At 42.4% G+C, this 18,550-nt stretch overlaps 1 protein-coding gene across 5 annotated transcripts in view; it reads left to right on the top strand.

The window, feature by feature from the left end:
- LOC141075426 (zinc finger MYM-type protein 1-like) overlaps window positions 1-18,550 on the top strand; it is a 205,034-nt gene that overhangs the window by 8,607 nt on the left and 177,877 nt on the right. For 2 of the 5 annotated variants that reach the window (XM_073562458.1, XM_073562459.1), the window contains exon 4: window positions 100-3,330. The exons of the other annotated variants lie outside the window; for them this stretch is intronic. In XM_073562458.1, coding sequence (XP_073418559.1) covers window positions 100-2,628 — 2,529 coding nt within the window. In that variant the 3' untranslated portion in view covers window positions 2,629-3,330. Of the gene's footprint in view, window positions 1-99; window positions 3,331-18,550 lie in introns of those variants that run through there. 5 annotated transcript variants of the gene reach the window in all.

The following is an 18,550-nucleotide window of genomic DNA, read 5'->3' as shown; positions in this document are numbered from 1 at the left end:
GTAAGTTCTTCCCAAAAAACACACACAGGCTGACACAGCATCCATGTTTAGTTTACTAAATGATTCCTTCTCTTACACTGTGTCATCCTATGCCCCTAGATGCATTCTTTACACAAATCGGGTGCTCAGAAAAGAAAAGAGCTGCGACAGAGAACTCAACAAATGCACGAAGAGATTTCCAAATTTCCTAAGTTAGAGACTTTCTTTAAAAGGAAATCTACAGAATCTGACGAGCCAAGTCAAATTGATGTAAATAACAACAGCTGTGATAAATATACATCTCCGACTCCATGTCACTCATCTGATGACACAAATTCTTTAATTACATTGCCCCAAAAACCTGATGGAGAGACAGAAAATGTAATGGATGAAATTGAGCATGCTCAGGAAGGGGTGGAGGATGTTTCAGAGTGTGCATCAGATATTGGGCTGTGGGGTGAACACATTTCAAAAGAAATGCAAGAATATTGTATTGCTAAAGGAGCTACTTTTTTCCAAAATTCTGAGGCAGACTTGCACAACTCTGCTGTGCTTACCACTGGTAACCATCATAGGTACTGTAATAAAAAATGCTTCACACATGGAAACCCCAAAACTAATGAAATTTCATCACGAAATTGGCTATGCCATTCACCATCTCAAGGCAAATTGTTCTGTTTTCCATGTAAACTGTTTTCTAGCAGGCGTTGTGCATTTACATATGGTTTTAATGATTGGAAACATGGTGAGGACAGGCTAGTTAGGCATGAATGTAGTGAGATCCACAAACAAGCTGTCCTGTCAGTAGTGAGCAGACAACAGACAACATCTCGGTTAGACAGTCAGGTGCTTTTGCAAATGGAAAGCGAAAAAATATACTGGCGTAAAGTGTTAAAGAGATCCCTTTCAGTTCTAATGTTCCTTGCTGAAAGAGGGCTTCCTTTTAGGGGGAAAAATGAAACAATTGGTTCTTCTCACAATGGGAACTATCTTGGGTTCATGGAAGTAATGGCGAATGTGGATGAATTCCTAGATGAACATACAAAGCTACATGCAGATAAAGGCAGGGGGCATACATCTTACTTGTCTTCGACTGTGTGTGAGGAACTGATACAGATTTTAGGAACCAATGTCCTCTCACTTATTGTGCAGGAATTGAAGAAAGCTAATTTTTTTTCACTGTCTGTGGATTCTACACCAGATGTTTCTCACTGTGACCAACTAACATTTATTGTCCGTTATGTTTTGCCTTCTGGACCTGTTGAAAGATTTTTAGAATTTATTCCTGTTATTGGTCACACTGGCCAACAAATAGCAGAGTTGATTGTTGGTATTCTATCTAAAAATGATATCAATATTAAAGATTGCCGTGGCCAGTCCTATGATAATGCTGCCAATATGAGTGGAAAATACAATGGGGTCCAAACACATGTCAGGAATGTATGTCCTTATGCCACATTCATTCCTTGTGCGGCCCATTCCCTTAACCTGGTAGGGAAAAATTGTGCTGAAAGTATTCCAGAAATTTTCAGATTTTTCAATGTTTTGGAACACCTTTATGTCTTTTTTTCGTCATCTACTGGGAGATGGAGAGTGCTGGTAGACAAATTAAAACCCCTTGGGCTACCAGTTGTAAAACAGCTTTCTGCCACAAGGTGGTCCGCAAGATATGAGGCAGTTTTGGCTTTGTACAAAGGTTACGAGCCAATATGTAATCTTTTACACAGCATGATTACAGATCCAGACTTCAGTTCATGTAAAAATGAGGCAGAGGCTTTGGGTGAGAAGTTAAGTGAACTTGATTCAACCTTTATTCTCGTGGTATGGCATGCAATTTTGGATCGGTTTCATAAAACCAATTTGTCCCTTCCAGAGGCAGGTTTAAATTTAAATACTGTTGTGGCTTTACTTCAGTCTTTGTTAGACTTTGTCAAGAGTCTGAGAGAAGAGTTTGATAAATATGAAAATGAGGCTGTCAACATTTGTGGCCATAATATGTATAATTCTTCGGTACATCGATTTCGGAAGAGAAATCGTCAGTATGATGATGGTAACTCCGAAGCAATTGTGTTATCCCCAAGGGATAAATTCAAAACTGAAGTTTTTTTTGGTCTCATAGACAATCTAATGAGTGGCCTGTGCCAACGTCTTGGAGCATATTCAGATGTTTGCTCCAAATTTGGCTTTTTGTCTAATTTGTCAAAACTTTCTCCATTGGAGATTAAAGAGGCTGGAAGCAATCTTGTTTGTTCATATCCTGAAGACCTAATGCCTGGTGCAACCGAAACAGAGCTAGTTCAGTTTTCAACATTTTTATCCACCTCCTTTATAAGAGAGAAGACAGGAAAAAACGAATTGTCTGAACTGAATTTGTTCCTACTTCTACACGAACATAATTTAACTCAGACATTTTGTAACACTGAAATTATACTCCGGATATATTTGAGTAGGATGGTGTCAAACTGTACTGGCGAAAGGTCTTTTTCCAAACTCAAAAGAATAAAAAATGAGCTAAGGAGCCAAATGGGCCAAGAGCGGTTAAACCACCTTTCTCTTTTAAGCATTGAATGCAAACTTTTGAAAACCCTTGACGTATCCAAAATAATTGATGAATACAGCGCAAAGAAATGCAGGAAAAAATTGTGTTAATTTAGGCTAAAAAAAGGCTTATTGAGGGTTTTACATTCCGATGACACATAAATTAAAAGCGTTATGTTACCCAAAGCAGGAAGAGATGATTATAATGCATATAGAAATAAGGAGGGAGGGGGAATGTTTACTGTGGGAAAAGCATCCTGATAATATATTTGAATACTGACTTTCATCAGACTTTGTGAATTACTTTTACTTGTATCAAAGACTTTATCTAGTGTTTGGTATATGGTATTTTGTGTACTGTATTACACCATGTTCCAAATTATTATGCAAATGTTCTTTTTCTCTGATTTTCCTAAATGGTCGTTGCAAATGACAGTCAGTGTAATAACAGTCACTTAATATATACCATCAATGGATTTCATTGACAAAAAAAAACCCCCTATGACACTGAAAAAGAACACTTGCATAATAATTTGGAACATGGCGTAGTACTGATGTACCTGAAACTAATGGTGCTGTGCTTGATTTTAGATATTTTCAGAGGATACTTGAATATATAGTTTCTGGTAAATGTGTGTGTAAAAGTAATATTTATATAAGTTATGCATTTGACACTTTTGTCATTGATATGACTGTATTGTAATAGGAATGTGACAATTTCAATGTATTTTCCACTGTTTAAGTTGCACTTTTGATGAGAAACCTGTGAAAATTGTCAATCTTGTTTACAGATTAAAATTGGACTGTTCAATACTATGGCTTAAATTTTTTATTTTTTTTCTCTTCCTAAATGAAGGGTAAATTAACTAGATCAATGGATGTTTGACAGGTTATAGCTTCACTCAGCAACAATTTTTCTGGAATAATCTATTTCAGGTATATCGTGACCCCCGTCACGTGACGAGGGGGGACCACAGAGTCTGAACTGCCCCGGGCCCTGGCTACCCTTAATCCACCCCTGGTGGTGGGACTGTGGAAGTTTCGAGGGGTGGAGGTGAAACTTGGGTGGAGCCTTGGCAGAGTATCACACGGCTCAAAAATTTTGCTAGTATGGATGCCTGAAATTCCAGGCAATCCCCATGTGTTCAGGCTGTCTAGCAGCAACAAATCATGCAGCCGCGGGGACTAGAACATAATATACGAGCACGCCCAGATGCTCAGATAACACCCAGACACAGATAAGACGTCATCCGAGCACGTTCCCTCATCTCTAGTGTTTTTCTAATGTCTTTAGTGTCTGTATATCCCCTCTCAAATGTAAAGTGCTGCGGAATATGTTGGTGCTATAAAAATAATTATTATTACCAGAAGAAAAGTATAATAGTAACACGTCACCACTTCTATGTAAAACCCTGACCAGATACTGAACATGTGACCGTGGCGTCACAATACACAATCCACAATGTCGTCACTGTGAGCCACTGTGATAAAGATTGGACAGTTTTAGTAAAATCAGACCCAAAGTATTTTTGGGTTTGTTTTTTAAAGAAATGCATAGAAAAGAAATAAATACCCTTATTACCAATCATTTTTATGCACGACCTATTTGTGAGAATTCCGCCCACAGTTGGCGTTAGACATATTGAGAGTTATTTTTTTACTTCACATATTTCCCTTTGAATTGTGGATGGTTATAAAACCCCAAACATTTCTACCTCCTCTTGCTGGTGCTCAGCTACTTTTTTTTACGTGATTGCAAAATAAAGCAAAAACAGATAATAACTGTTGTTAACCCCTTTCTGCCATTGGACGTACTATCCCGTCCATGTGCACTGGGACTTAATACCCATGGGCGGGATAGTACGTCATAGCGATCGGCGGTGCTCACGGGGGGAGCGCTGCTGATGCCTGCCAGGTGTCAGCTGATTATCACAGCTGACACCCAGCAATATGTGTCAGGGGCGGTCATGGACTGCCCCCGACACGTTAGCCCCTGGCACACTACGATCAAACATGATCACAGTGTTCCGAGGGTTTAGAGAAGCATCGGCAGGGAGGGGGCTCCCTCTGTGCTTCCCTGAGACCCCCAGCGCAGCGCGATGTGCTGCACTGCTCTGGGGGCCTCCTTCCCTGCAGGTCCCCGGATCCAATATGGCGGCGGGGACCTTCGGGGGCCTGCAGGGAGGCGGCTTCCTCAGTGCCTGCAGAGCGCAGGCACGAGAAAGCCTGCATCAGCGCCTGACACATGACAGTGATGGCCCCCCCGGGACGGTGTAATAAAGTAAAAAAAAAAAGTGTAAAAATAATTTATAAAAAATCACTAAATAAAAAAACCCCAAAACAATAAAAGTACACATATTTAGTATTGCCGCGTCCGTAACGACCCGCCCTATAATGCTGTCCCATTAGTTAACCCCTTTAGTGAAGCCCTTAAAAAATAAAAATAAAAAACAAAGCAAAAAACAATGCTTTATTATCATACCGCCGAACAAATAGTGCAATAACGCGCAAACAAAACGACGCATATAAATAACTATGGTACCGCTGAAAACATCATCTTGTCCGCAAAAAACAAGCCACCATACAGCGTCATCACTGAAAATAGAAAAAAATTATAGCTCGCAGAATAAAGCGACGCAAAAATAATTATTTTTTACAGTTGTGGCCAAAAGTATTGACACCCCTGCAATTCTGTCAGATAATACTCAGTTTCTTCCTGAAAATGATTGCAAACACAAATTCTTTGGTATTATTATCTTCATTTAATTTGTCTTAAATGAAAAAAAAACACAAAAGAGAATGAAGCAAAAAGCAAAACATTGATCATTTCACACAAAACTCCAAAAATGGGCCAGACAAAAGTATTGGCACCCTCAGCCTAATACTTGGTTGCACAACCTTTCGCCAAAATAACTGCGACCAACCGCTTCCGGTAACCATCAATGAGTTTCTTACAATGCTCTGCTGGAATTTTAGACCATTCTTCTTTGTCAAGCTGCTCCAGGTCCCTGATATTTGAAGGGTGCCTTCTCCAAACTGCCATTTTTAGATCTCTCCACAGGTGTTCTATGGGATTCAGGTCTGGACTCATTGCTGGCCACCTTAGAAGTCTCCAGTGCTTTCTCTCAAACCATTTTCTAGTGCTTTTTGAAGTGTGTTTTGGGTCATTGTCCTGCTGGAAGACCCATGACCGCTGAGGGAGACCCAGCTTTCTCACACTGGTCCCTACATTATGCTACAAAATTTGTTGCTAGTCTTCAGACTTCATAATGCCATGCACACAGTCAAGCAGTCCAGTGCCAGAGGCAGCAAAGCAACCCCAAAACATCAGGAAACCTCCGCCATGTGTGACTGTAGGGACTGTGTTCTTTTCTTTGAATGCCTCTTTTTTCTCCTGTAAACTCTATGTTGATGCCTTTGCCCAAAAACATTCCAAAGAACATTATTCTAAAACGTTTTAGGCTTTTTCAGGTAAGTTTTGGCAAACTCCAGCCTGGCTTTTTTATGTCTCGGGGTAAGAAGTGGGGTCTTCCTGGGTCTCCTACCATACAGTCCCTTTTCATTCAGACGCCGACGGATAGTACGGGTTGACACTGTTGTACCCTCGGACTGCAGGGCATCTTGAACTTGTTTGGATGTTAGTCGAGGTTCTTTATCCAACATCCGCACAATCTTGCGCTGAAATCTCTTGTCAATTTTTCTTTTCCGTCCACATCTAGGGAGGTTAGCCACAGTGCCATGGGCTTTAAACTTCTGCGCACGGTAGACACAGGAACATTCTGGTCTTTGGAGATGGACTTGTAGCCTTGAGATTGCTCATGCTTCCTCACAATTTGGTTTCTCAAGTCCTCAGACAGTTCTTTGGTCTTCTTTCTTTTCTCCATGCTCAATGTGGTACCCACAAGGACACAGGACAGAGGTTGAGTCAACCTTAATCCATGTCAACTGGCTGCAAGTGTGATTTAGTTATTGCCAACACCTGGTAGGGGCCACAGGTAAGTTACAGGTGCTGTTAATTACACAAATTCGAGAAGCATCACGTGATTTTTCGAACAGTGCCAATACTTCTGTCCACCCTCTTTTTTATGTTTGGTGTGGAATTATATCCAATTTGGCTTTAGGACAATTCTTTTTGTGGTTTTTCATTTAAGACAAATTAAATGAAGATAATAATACCAAAGAATTTGTGTTTGCAATCATTTTCAGGAAGAAACTGAGTATTATCTGACAGAATTGCAGGGGTGTCAATACTTTTGGTCACAACTGTATGTAAAATTGTTTTCATTGCATAAAAGCGCCAAAACATAAAAAAAGACATTTAATGAGGTATCGCTGTAAAAGTACTGACCCGAAGAATAAAAGGGCTTTATCAATTTTACCGCATGTGGAGCGGTGTAAACGCCACCCCCCAAAAAGAAATTCATGAAATGCTGTTTTTTGTTGATTCTGCGTCCCAGAAATCGGAATAAAACGATCAAAAGATGTCACGTGCCCGAAAATGGTACCAATAAAAACGTCAACTCGTCCCGCAAAAAATATGGAAAAATTATAGCTCTCAAAATGTGGTGATGCAAAAACTATTTTTACAATAAAAAGCGTCTTTTAGCGTGTGACATAAATAGTAAATCAAACCCCCCGTTATCACCCCCTTAGTTAGGGAAAAATAATAAAATTTAAAAAAAATGTATTTATTTCCATTTTCCCATTGGGGCTAGGGTTAAGGCTAGGGTTAGAGCTAAGGTTAGAGTTAGTGTTAGGGCTAGGGTTAGGGCTAGGGTTAGGGGTGTGTTTGGGTTAGGGTTGGAGTTAGAATTGGGGGGTTTCCACAGTTTGGGCACATCAGGTGCTCTCCAAATGCAACATGGCATCGGATATCAATTCCAGCCAATTCTGCGTTGAAAAAGTTAAACGGTGCTCCTTCCCTTCCAAGCTCTGCCATGCGCCCAAACAGTGTTTTACCCCCACATATGGGGTATCAGCCTACTCAGGAAAAATTGCAAAACAACTTTTGGGGTCCAATTTCTCCTGTTACCCTTAGGAAAAAAAAAATTGGGGGCAAAAATATCATTTTTGTGGAAAAATAATATGATTTTTTTATTTTCACGCCCGGGCGTTATAAACTTCTGTGAAGCACTGGGGGGTTCCAAGTGCTCACCACACATCTAGATAAGTTCCTTGGGGGGTCTAGTTTCAAGAATGGGGTCCCTTGCAGAGTGTTTCCACTGTTTAGGCTCATCAGGCACATCAGAGTTAGGGTTAGGGCTAGGGTTAGGGCTAGGGTTAGGGGTGTGTTTGGGTTAGGGTTGGAGTTAGAATTGAGGGGTTTCCACAGTTTAGGTACATCAGGGGCTCTCCAAAGGCAACATGACACCCGCAGACCATTCCATCAAAATCTGCATTACAAAACGTCACTACTTCCCTTCCGAGCCCCGTCGTGTGCCCATACAGTAGTTTTCTCCCACATATGGGGTTTCAGTGTACTCAGGACAAATTGGATAACAACTTTTGGGCTCTAATTTCTCCTGTTACCCTTGGCAAAATAAAAAAATTGGGGACTAAAAGATCATGTTTGTGAAAAAAATATGTTTTTGTTTTATTTTCACGCCCGGGCGTTATAAACTTCTGTGACGCCCTTGGGGGTTCAAAGTGCTCACCACACATCTAAATAAGTTCCTTGGGGGGTCTAGTTTCCAAAATGGTGTAATTTGTGGGGGTTTCCACTGTTTAGGCACATCAGGGGCTTTCCAAACGCGGCATGGCATCCGATCCCAATTCCAGCCAAAAAAGTCAAATTGTGCTGCTTCCTTTCCGAGCTCTGCCATGCGCCCAAATAGTGGTTTACCCCCACATGTGGGGTATCAGTGTACTCAGGACACATTGCGCAATAACTTTTTGGGTCCTGTTACCCTTGGGAAAATAAAAATTGTGGGTGAAAAGATTATTTTTGTGGAAAAAATATGATTTTTTAATTGTACGGCTGTACGTTATAAACTTTTGTGAAGCCCTTGGGGGTTCAAAGTTCTCACCACATATCTAGATAAGTTCCTTGGGGGTCTAGTTTCCAAAATGGGGTCACTTATAGAGTGTTTCCACTGTTTAGGCACATCAGGGGCCAGGCCCGGATTGGCAATGTAACCTACCGGGCATTTTCCCGCTGGACCGCGATGTTTTCCATCGTAGTGGGCCGGTGATGGCCGCTGATTCGACTACTGGCCCGTTTTTCTGTCCACCGACCCTTTAAATCTGCCGGCACGAGGGTTGCAACTAGAATGGAGTGGATTGTATGAGGTAATGATGTCAGCGGAAGGGGCGGGACTAGCGCCGTCTAGATTGCAGTTGATTTTTTGTGATCCTCATCTTTTTAGCCACTCCAATCTAGACAGTGCTAGTTCCGCCCCTTCCAGTGACATCATTACCTCATACAATCAACTCCATTCTAGTTGCTACTGTCCCGGAACTAGAGGAGCTGCTGCTGCCAGAGAGATCTCTGTGCCAGCAGCTCTGTGACTGTCTGCTGGAGATCTGTGCCCCTCAGCTAAGTGCCCCCTTGTGATATATATGTCCCCCTGTGGTCTCTGTGGCCCCCCAACTATGTGCCTCCCAGCTATGTGCCCCCCGTGACCTCTATGGCCCCAGCTATGTGACCCCCCTGTAATCTCTATGGCCCCAGCTATGTGATTCCCTGTAATCTCTATGACCCCAGATATGAGCCCCACCCCCTGTAATCTGTGCCCCATAGCTATATGTCCCCCCATGATCTCTGTTCCCCGTGTGATTTCTGTGCCCTCCAGTTATGTGCCCCCCATGTGATCTCTCTGGCACCAGCTATGTGCCCCCCTGTGATCTCTCTGGCCCCAGCTATGTGACCCCCTGTGATCTCTGTGACCCCAGCTATGTGACCCCTGTGATCTCTGTGGCTCCAACTATGTGCCCCCTGTGATCTCTGTGGCTGCAGCTATGTGCCCCCCTGTGACCTCTATGGCCCCAGCTATGTGCCCCTTGTGACATCTATGGCCCCAGCTATGTGCCCCCCTGTGATCTCTGTGACCCCAGCTATGTGACCCCCTGTGATCTCTGTGACCCTAGCTATGTGACCCCCTGTGATCTCTGTGGCTCCAGCTATGTGCCCCCTTGTGATCTCTCTGGCCCCAGCTATGTACCCCCCGTGATCTCTGTGGTTCCAGCCATGTGCCCCCCCACCCCCTGTGATCTCTCTGGCCCCAGCTACATGCCCCCCTGTGATCTCTCTGGCTCCAGCTATGTGCCCCCTGTGATCTCTGTGACCCCAGCTATGTGACCCCCTATGATCTCTGTGGCTCCAGCTATGTTCCCCCTGTGACCTCTATGGCCCTAGCTATGTGCCCCCCTGTGATCTCTGTGACCCCAGCTATGTGCCCCCCTGTGATCTCTGTGACCCCAGCTATGTGACCTCCTGTGATCTCTGTGATCCCAGCTATGTGACCCCATGTGATCTCTTTGGCTCCAGCTATGTGCCCCCTGTGATCTCTGTGGCTCCAGTTATGTGCCCCCTGTGACCTCTATGGCCCCAGCTATGTGCCCCCCTGTGATCTCTCTGGCCCCAGCTATGTGCCTCCTGTGATCTCTGTGGCTCCAGCTATGTACCCCCCTGTGATCTCTGTGGCTCCAGCTACACTGTGTTCCAAATTATTATGCAAATGATATTTTTCTCTGATTTTCCTAAATAGTCGGTACAAATGACAGTCAGTCTAATAAAAGTCATCACCCGTTAGAGTATGCATCGAATTTTATTGAAGAAACCTCCCAATGATAACAGTATAATCTCCAAAATGAATAAAAACTCAAATTGCACTGTTCCAAATTATTAGGCACAGTAGAATTTCTAAACATTTGATATGTTTTAAAGAACTGAAAATGCTCATTTGTGGAATTTGCAGCATTAGGAGGTCACATTCACCGAACAAAAAAGCTATTTAACTCCAAAACATCCTAACAGGCCAAGTTACATGTTAACATAGGAACCCTTCTTTGATATCACCTTCACAATTCTTGCATCCATTGAACTTGTGAGTTTTTGGAGAGTTTCTGCTTGTATTTCTTTGCATGAAGTCAGAATAGCCTCCCAGAGCTGCTGTTTTGATGTGAACTGCCTCCCACCCTCATAGATCTTTTGCTTGATGATACTTCAAAGGTTCTCTATAGGGTTGAGGTCAGGGGAAGATGGTGGCCACACCATGAGTTTATCTCCTTTTATGCCCATAGCAGTCAATGACTCAGAGGTATTCTTTGGAGCATGACATGGTGCAGTGTCACGCATGAAGATGATTTTTGCTCCTGAAGGCACATTTCTGCTTTTTATACCATGGAAGACAGCTGTCAGTCAGAAACTCTATATACTTTGCAGAGGTCATTTTCACACCTTCAGGAACCTTAAATAGCCCTACCAGCTGTTTCTCCATGATTCCGGCCCAAAACATGACTCCTCCACCTCCTTGCTGACGTCGCAGCCTTGTTGGGACATAGTGGCCATCCACCAACCATCCACTACTCCATCCATCTGGACCATTCAGGGTTGCTCGACACTCATCAGTAAACAAGACTGTTTGAAAATTAGTCTTCATGTATGTCTGGGCCCACTGCAACCATTTCTGCTTGTGAACACTGTTTAGGAGTGGCCGAAGAGTAGGTTTATGCACCACAGCATGCCTTTGAAGGATCCTACACCTTGAGGTTCGAGGGACTCCAGAGGCACCAGCAGCTTTAAATATCTGTTTGCTGGTTTGTAATGGCTTTTTAGCAGCTGCTCTCTTAATCCGATGAACTTGCCTGGCAGAAACCTTCCTCATTCTGCCTTTATCAGCACAAACATGTCTGTGCTCAGAATCAACCACAAATCTCTTAACAGTACGATGATCACGTTTAAGTTTTTGGGAAATATCTAATGTTTTCATCTCATGACCAAGGCATTGCACTATTTGATGCTTTTAAGCAGCAGAGAGATCCGTTTTCTTTCCTAAATTCCTTGAAACCTGTGCCCTGCTTAATAATGTGGAACATCATTCTTAAGTAGTTTTCCTTTAATTGGGCTCACCTGGTAAACTAATTATCACAGGCGTTTGAGATTGATTTCAGTGATCCAAAGAGCCCTGATACACAATAGCATCTATGAGTTTATTTGATAAACAAAAAATTACATCTTTATGACACTTAAATCCAATTTGCATAATAATTTGGAACGCAGTGTACATGCCCCCATGTGATCTCTGTGGCCCCAGCTACATGCCCCCCTGTGAACTCTGTGGCTCCAGCTATGTGCCCCTCTGTGATCTCTCTGGCTCCAGCTATGTGTCCCCCCCCGTGATCTCTGTGGCCCCAGCTATGTGCCCCCCTGTGATCTGTAGCCCCAGCTATGTGCACCCCTGTGATTCCTGTGCTCCCTATGTGCCCCCCTGTGATATTTGTGCTCCTTTGAGATCTCTGTCCCCTCCAGCTATGTGCCCCTCTGTGATCTCTGTGCCCTTCAGCTATGTGCCCTCCTGTGATTTCTGTGTCTCCCCGGTGATCTATGTTCCTCCCCGACTATGCCTGTCCCCGCCAGTGCTGTATATCCCCCTTTTTTTGTTTCCTGCTCGACTTACTGTCCAAGCCAGAGACCCGCTCCTGTGCACGCCCAACGATGGATGCACCTCAGCTGTTCATCCTCCCCATCTCAGGGACCTGGGTGAGTCCCAATATGGAAACTTTGTTTTATGTATGTACAGCACTTGCACTATCACCTGTATACTGTATATAAATTATATATATGATACTGGCTGCTAAATCTTGTATACTCACAGTATCACCTATATAATGTATATACAGCAGTCTACTGTGACTTATAAATACAATATATGGGTGATACTGCTGTAGATATGTTACATAGGTGATACTGCACCTATACACACCAGTCACAGTATCACCTATATAATGTATATACAGCACTCACTTATATGATATATGCAGCATAATATAGTATATAGTATAATGCTGTCTTAATATAGTGTATAATGTAGAGTTGTGTGTATATAGTATAGAATGTACAGATGTTTATATAGTATGTTGCTGTGTATATAGTATATAATGTGGAATCCACACTATATACACTGGCACATCTCTACACTATATACAGTTGTGGCCAAAAGTATTGACACCCCTGCAATTCTGTCAGATAATACTCAGTTTCTTCCTGAAAATGATTGCAAACACAAATTCTTTGGTATTATTATCTTCATTTAATTTGTCTTAAATGAAAAAACACAAAAAGAATTGCCCTAAAGCCAAATTGGATATAATTCCACACCAAACATAAAAAAGAGGGTGGACAAAAGTATTGGCACTGTTCGAAAAATCATGTGATGCTTCTCTAATTTGTGTAAATAACAGACCTGTAACTTACCTGTGGCACCTAACAGGTGTTGGCAATAACTAAATCACACTTGCAGCCAGTTGACATGGATTAAAGTTGACTCAACCTCTGTCCTGTGTCCTTGTGTGTACCACATTGATCATGGAGAAAAGAAAGAAGACCAAAGAACTGTCTCAGGACTTGAGAAACCAAACTGTGAGGAAGCATGAGCAATCTCAAGGCTACAAGTCCATCTCCAAAGACCTGAATGTTCCTGTGTCTACCGTGCGCAGTGTCATCAAGAAGTTTAAAGCCCATGGCACTGTGGCTAACCTCCCTAGATGTGGACGGAAAAGAAAAATTGACAAGAGATTTCAACGCAAGATTGTGCGTAATGTTGGATAAAGAACCTCGACTAATATCCAAACAAGTTCAAGCTGCCCTGCAGTCCGAGGGTACAACAGTGTCAACCCGTACTATCCGTCAGCGTCTGAATGAAAAGGGACTGCATGGTAGGAGACCCAGGAAGACCCTACTTCTTACCCCGAGACATGAAAAAGCCAGGCTAGAGTTTGCCAAAACTTACCTGAAAAAGCCTAAAAAGTTTTGGAAGAATGTTCTCTGGTTAGATGAGACAAAAGTAGAGCTTTTTGGGCAAAGGCATCAACATAGAGTTTTTCGGAGAAAAAAGAGGCATTCAAAGAAAAAAACACGGTCCCTACAGTCAAACATGGCGGAGGTTCCCTGATGTTTTGGGGTTGCTTTGCTGTCTCTAGCACTGGACTGCTTGACCGTGTGCATGGCATTATGAAGTCTGAAGACTACCAACAAATTTTGCAGCATAATGTAGGGCCCAGTGTGAGAAAGCTGGGTCTCCCTCTGAGGTCATGTCTCTTCCAGCAGGACAATGACCCAAAACACACTTCAAAAAGCACTAGAAAATGGTTTGAGAGAAAGCACTGGAGACTTTTAAGGTGGCCAGCAGTGAATACAGACCTGAATCCCATAGAACACCTGTGGAGAGATCTAAAAATGGCAGTTTGGAGAAGGCACCCTTCTAATATGAGGGACCTGGAGCAGTTTGCCAAAGAAGAATGGTCTAAAATTCCAGCAGAGCATTGTAAGAAACTCATTGATGGTTACCGGAAGCGGTTGGTCGCAGTTATTTTGGCTAAAGGTTGTGCAACCAAGTATTAGGCTGAGGGTGCAAATACTTTTGTCTGGCCCATTTTTGGAGTTTTGTGTGAAATGATCAATGTTTTGCTTTTTGCTTCATTCTCTTTTGTGTTTTTTCATTTAAGACAAATTAAATGAAGATAATAATACCAAATAATTTGTGTTTGCAATCATTTTCACTATTTCACTATTTCACTGTTACTTCCCAGCATCATGCCCGCTGTCTTGGGGTCATGCTTGATTCCGAGCTTTCCTTTGCCCCCTACATTCAATCACTGGCTCGCTCTTGTCATCTGCACCTCAAAAACATTTCTAGAATTCAACCTTTTCTTACTTTTGATTCTGCAAAAACTCTTACTGTTTCTCTTATTCATTCTCGTCTCGACTGTTGTAACTCTCTTCTAATCGGTCTCCCTCTTACCAAACTCTCCCCTCTCCAATCTGTCTTGAATGCTGCAGCCAGGATCATATTCCTCACCAATCGTTACACCGATGCCTCTACCTTGTGCCAGTCATTACACTGGCTACCCATCCACTCCAGAATTCAGTATAAACTTATTACCCTCACCCACAAAGCCCTCCATGGCTCAGCACCACCCTACATCTCCTCCCTTGTTTCAGTATACCACCCTACCCGCGCCCTCCGTTCTGCTGATGACCTGAGGTTAGCATCCTCAATAATCAGAACCTCCCACTCCCGTCTCCAAGACTTTACACGTGCTGCACCAATTCTTTGGAATGCACTTCCCAGGTCAATACGATTAGTCCCCAATCCCCACAATTTTAAGCGTGCCCTGAAAACGCATTTATTCAGACTGGCCTATTGCCTCAACATATTAACCTAATCTATCTCTGTGTGGCACAGCCAAAAGTTTTACCATAACCAGGTTCCCCGCATCATGTTCCCACATGCTTTATGCATCCATCAGCCCTCTGTGTCTGTACTGATACACACTTAACATTATGGCTGGTCCAAACAATCAGGGTAACTGTTACCACGCACCTTTCGTGTCTCCCTTTTTTCCTCATAGATTGTAAGCTTGCGAGCAGGGCCCTCATTCCTCTTGGTATTTGTTATAATCTATGTGATTATTGTTATGCTGTAATGTCTATTGTCTGTACAAACCCCTCCGAAATGTAAAGTGCTGCGGAATATGTCGGCGCTATAGAAATACAATTTATCATTTTCAGGAAGAAACTGAGTATTATCTGACAGAATTGCAGGGGTGTCAATACTTTTGGCCACAACCGTATTATATACACAGCTCCACTCAATATTCCTTAACACAGTATATATTGTGGAGCTGTATATACTTCTCCTATCCTCCGATAAGTTTTGAAAAAAGTGGTGGACTCTTTATTAACCCATGTGGCAACATTTCAGATCCATAACATAACCTTTCTCTGCTGTGGAACTGAAGAGTTGCCACCTGGGCTAATAAAGAGTCCACCCCTCCCCGCTTTCTCAGGGCCCCGACACTTGTGATACTTACCTCTTCCCGCTCCTCCGCTGCGGTGTCTTCTGACTGTGACGTTTCAGGTCAGAAGGTACAATGACGTCACATCTGTGCTCCCTCTGCCTGAACAGTCACAGTGCAGAGAGCCGGAAGACGCCGAAGTTTATGAGTTCAGAGCAGAGCAGCGGCCAGCAAGGAGAGATGAGGATTTCAGTTTTTGTTTTTAATGTTTTGAGAAATATATGGGACCCATCATACCTTGGAGCATCATACAGGGGCCCATTATATACTGGAGCATCATATGGGGCCCAGTATATGTGGAGCCTCATATGGAGACTAATATAGGGCCCATTCTGTTTGGAGCAATATATAGGGCTCATTTTAACTGTATGGAGTATTATATGGGGCACATTATACTGTTTGGAGCATTATATGGGGCCCATTATACTGTTTGGAGCAGCATGGAGGAATATATGAGGATCATTATTCAGTATGGAACATTATATGGTGCTCAGTATACTATATGGAGCAATATACAGTCATATGTAAAAGTTTGGGCACCCCTATTAATGTTAACCTTTTTTCTTTATAACAATTTTGGTTTTTGCAACAGCTATTTCAGTTTCATATATCTAATAACTGATGGACTCAGTTATATTTCTGGATTCAAATGAGGTTTATTGTACTAACAGAAAATGTGCAATCTGCATTTAAACAAAATTTGACCGGTGCAAAAGTATGGGCACCCTTATCATTTTCTTGATTTGAACACTCCTAACTACTTTTTACTGACTTCCTGAAGCACTAAATTGGTTTTGTAACCTCATTGAGCTTTGAACTTCATAGCCAGGTATATCAAATCATGAGAAAAGTAGTTCTCCTATTTGATTCTCCTATGAAGAGTGGCATCATGGGCTCCTCAAATCAACTCTCAAATGATCTGAAAACAAAGATTATTCAACATAGCTTTTCAGGGGAAGGATACAAAAAGTTGTCTCAGTGATTTAACCTGTCAGTTTCCACTGTGAGGAACATAGTTAGGAAATGGAAGAACACAGGTACAGTTCTTGTTAAGCCCAGAAGTGGCAGGCCAAGAAAAATATCAGAAAGGCAGAGAAGAAGAATGGTTAGAACAGTCAAGGACAATCCACAGACCACCTCCAAAGACCTGCAGCCTCATCTTGCTGCAGATGGTGTCACTGTGCATCGGTCAACAATACAGCGCATGCATAACGCCTTTTTGTATGACCAAACAACTCAATCTTTGTTTCATCAGTCCACAGGACCTTCTTCCAAAATGTAACTGGCTTGTCCAAATGTGCTTTTGCATACCTCAGGCAACTCTGTTGTGGCGTGCTTGCAGAAACGGCTTCTTTCGCATCACTCTCCCATACAGCTTCTCCTTGTGCAAAGTGCGCTGTATTGTTGACCGATGCACAGTGACACCATCTGCAGCAAGATGATGCTGCAGGTCTTTGGAGGTGGTCTTTGGATTGTCCTTGACTGTTCTCACCATTCTTCTTCTCTGCCTTTCTGATATTTTTCTTGGCCTGCCACTTCTGGGCTTAACAAGAACTGTACCTGTGTTCTTCCATTTCCTTATTATGTTCCTCACAGTGGAAACTGACAGGTTAAATCTCTGAGACAACTTTTTGTATCCTTCCCCTGAAAAGCTATGTTGAATAATCTTTGTTTTCAGATCATTTGAGAGTTGTTTTGAGGAGCCCATGATGCCACTCTTCATAGGAGAATCTAATAGGAGAACTACTTGCAAGTGGCCACTTTAAATACCTTTTCTCATGATTTGATACACCTGGCTATGAAGTTCAAAGCTCATTGAGGTTACAAAACCAATTTAGTGCTTCAGGAAGTCAGTAAAAAGTAGTTAGGAGTGTTCAAATCAAGAAAATGATAAGGGTGCCCATACTTTTCCACCGGTCAAATTTTGTTTAAATGCAGATTGCACATTTTCTGTTAGTACAATAAACCTCATTTGAATCCAGAAATATAACTGAGTCCATCAGTTATTAGATATATGAAACTGAAATAGCTGTTGCAAAAACCAAAATTGTTATAAAGAAAAAAGGTTAAGATTAATAGGGGTGCCCAAACTTTTACATATGACTGTATGGGGCTCATGGAGCAATATATGGGGCTCATTATACTGTATGGAGCACTATATGGTACCCAAAATACTGTGTGGAGCAATATATGGGGCATGTTATTCTGTATGGAGAGCTATATGGTGCCCACAAAACTGTATGGAGGACTATGTGGTGCCCATAATACCGTATGGAGTAATATATGGGGCTCATTGTTCTGTATGCAGCAATATATGGGCTTGTTATTCTGTATGGAGTGCTATATGGTGCCCAAAATACTGTATGGAGGACTATGTGGTGCCCATAATACTGTATGGAGCAATATATGGGGCTTATTATTCTGTATGGGGAAATATATGGGGCTCATTATTCTGTTTGGAGAGCTATGTGGTACCCATAATACTGTATGGAGAAATATATGGGGCTCATTATACTGTATGGGGCAATATATGAGGCTCATTATTCTGTATGTAGCAATATATGGGGCATATTCTGTATGGAGCACTATGTGTTGCCCATGATACTGTATGGAGCAATATATGGGGCTTATTATTCTGTATGGAGCAATATATGGGGTTCATTATAATGTGTGGAGGCTATGTGGTGCCCGCAATACTGTATAGATGACTATGTGGTGCCCATAATATTGTATGGAGAAATATATGGGGCTCATTATTCTGTATGGGGCAATATATGGGGCTCATTATTCTGTATGGAGAAATATATGGGGTTCATTATAATGTGTGGGGGCTATGTGGTGCCCACAATACTGTATGGATGACTATGTGGTGCCCATAATACTGTATGGAGCAATATATGGAGTTATTCTGTATGGAGCAATATATGGGGCTCATTATACTGCATGGAGCAATTTATGGGGTTCATTATAATGTGTGGAGGGCTATGTGGTGCCCATAATACTGTATGGAGCAATA

Source organism: Dendrobates tinctorius, unplaced genomic scaffold (assembly GCF_039654945.1).
Source record: "Dendrobates tinctorius isolate UK_male_01 unplaced genomic scaffold, ASM3965494v1 ptg000351l, whole genome shotgun sequence".
Taxonomy (NCBI): Eukaryota; Metazoa; Chordata; class Amphibia; order Anura; family Dendrobatidae; genus Dendrobates; species Dendrobates tinctorius.
The sequence above is the reverse complement of the archived record's forward strand: the minus strand, read 5'-3'. Positions and strand labels throughout refer to the sequence as shown.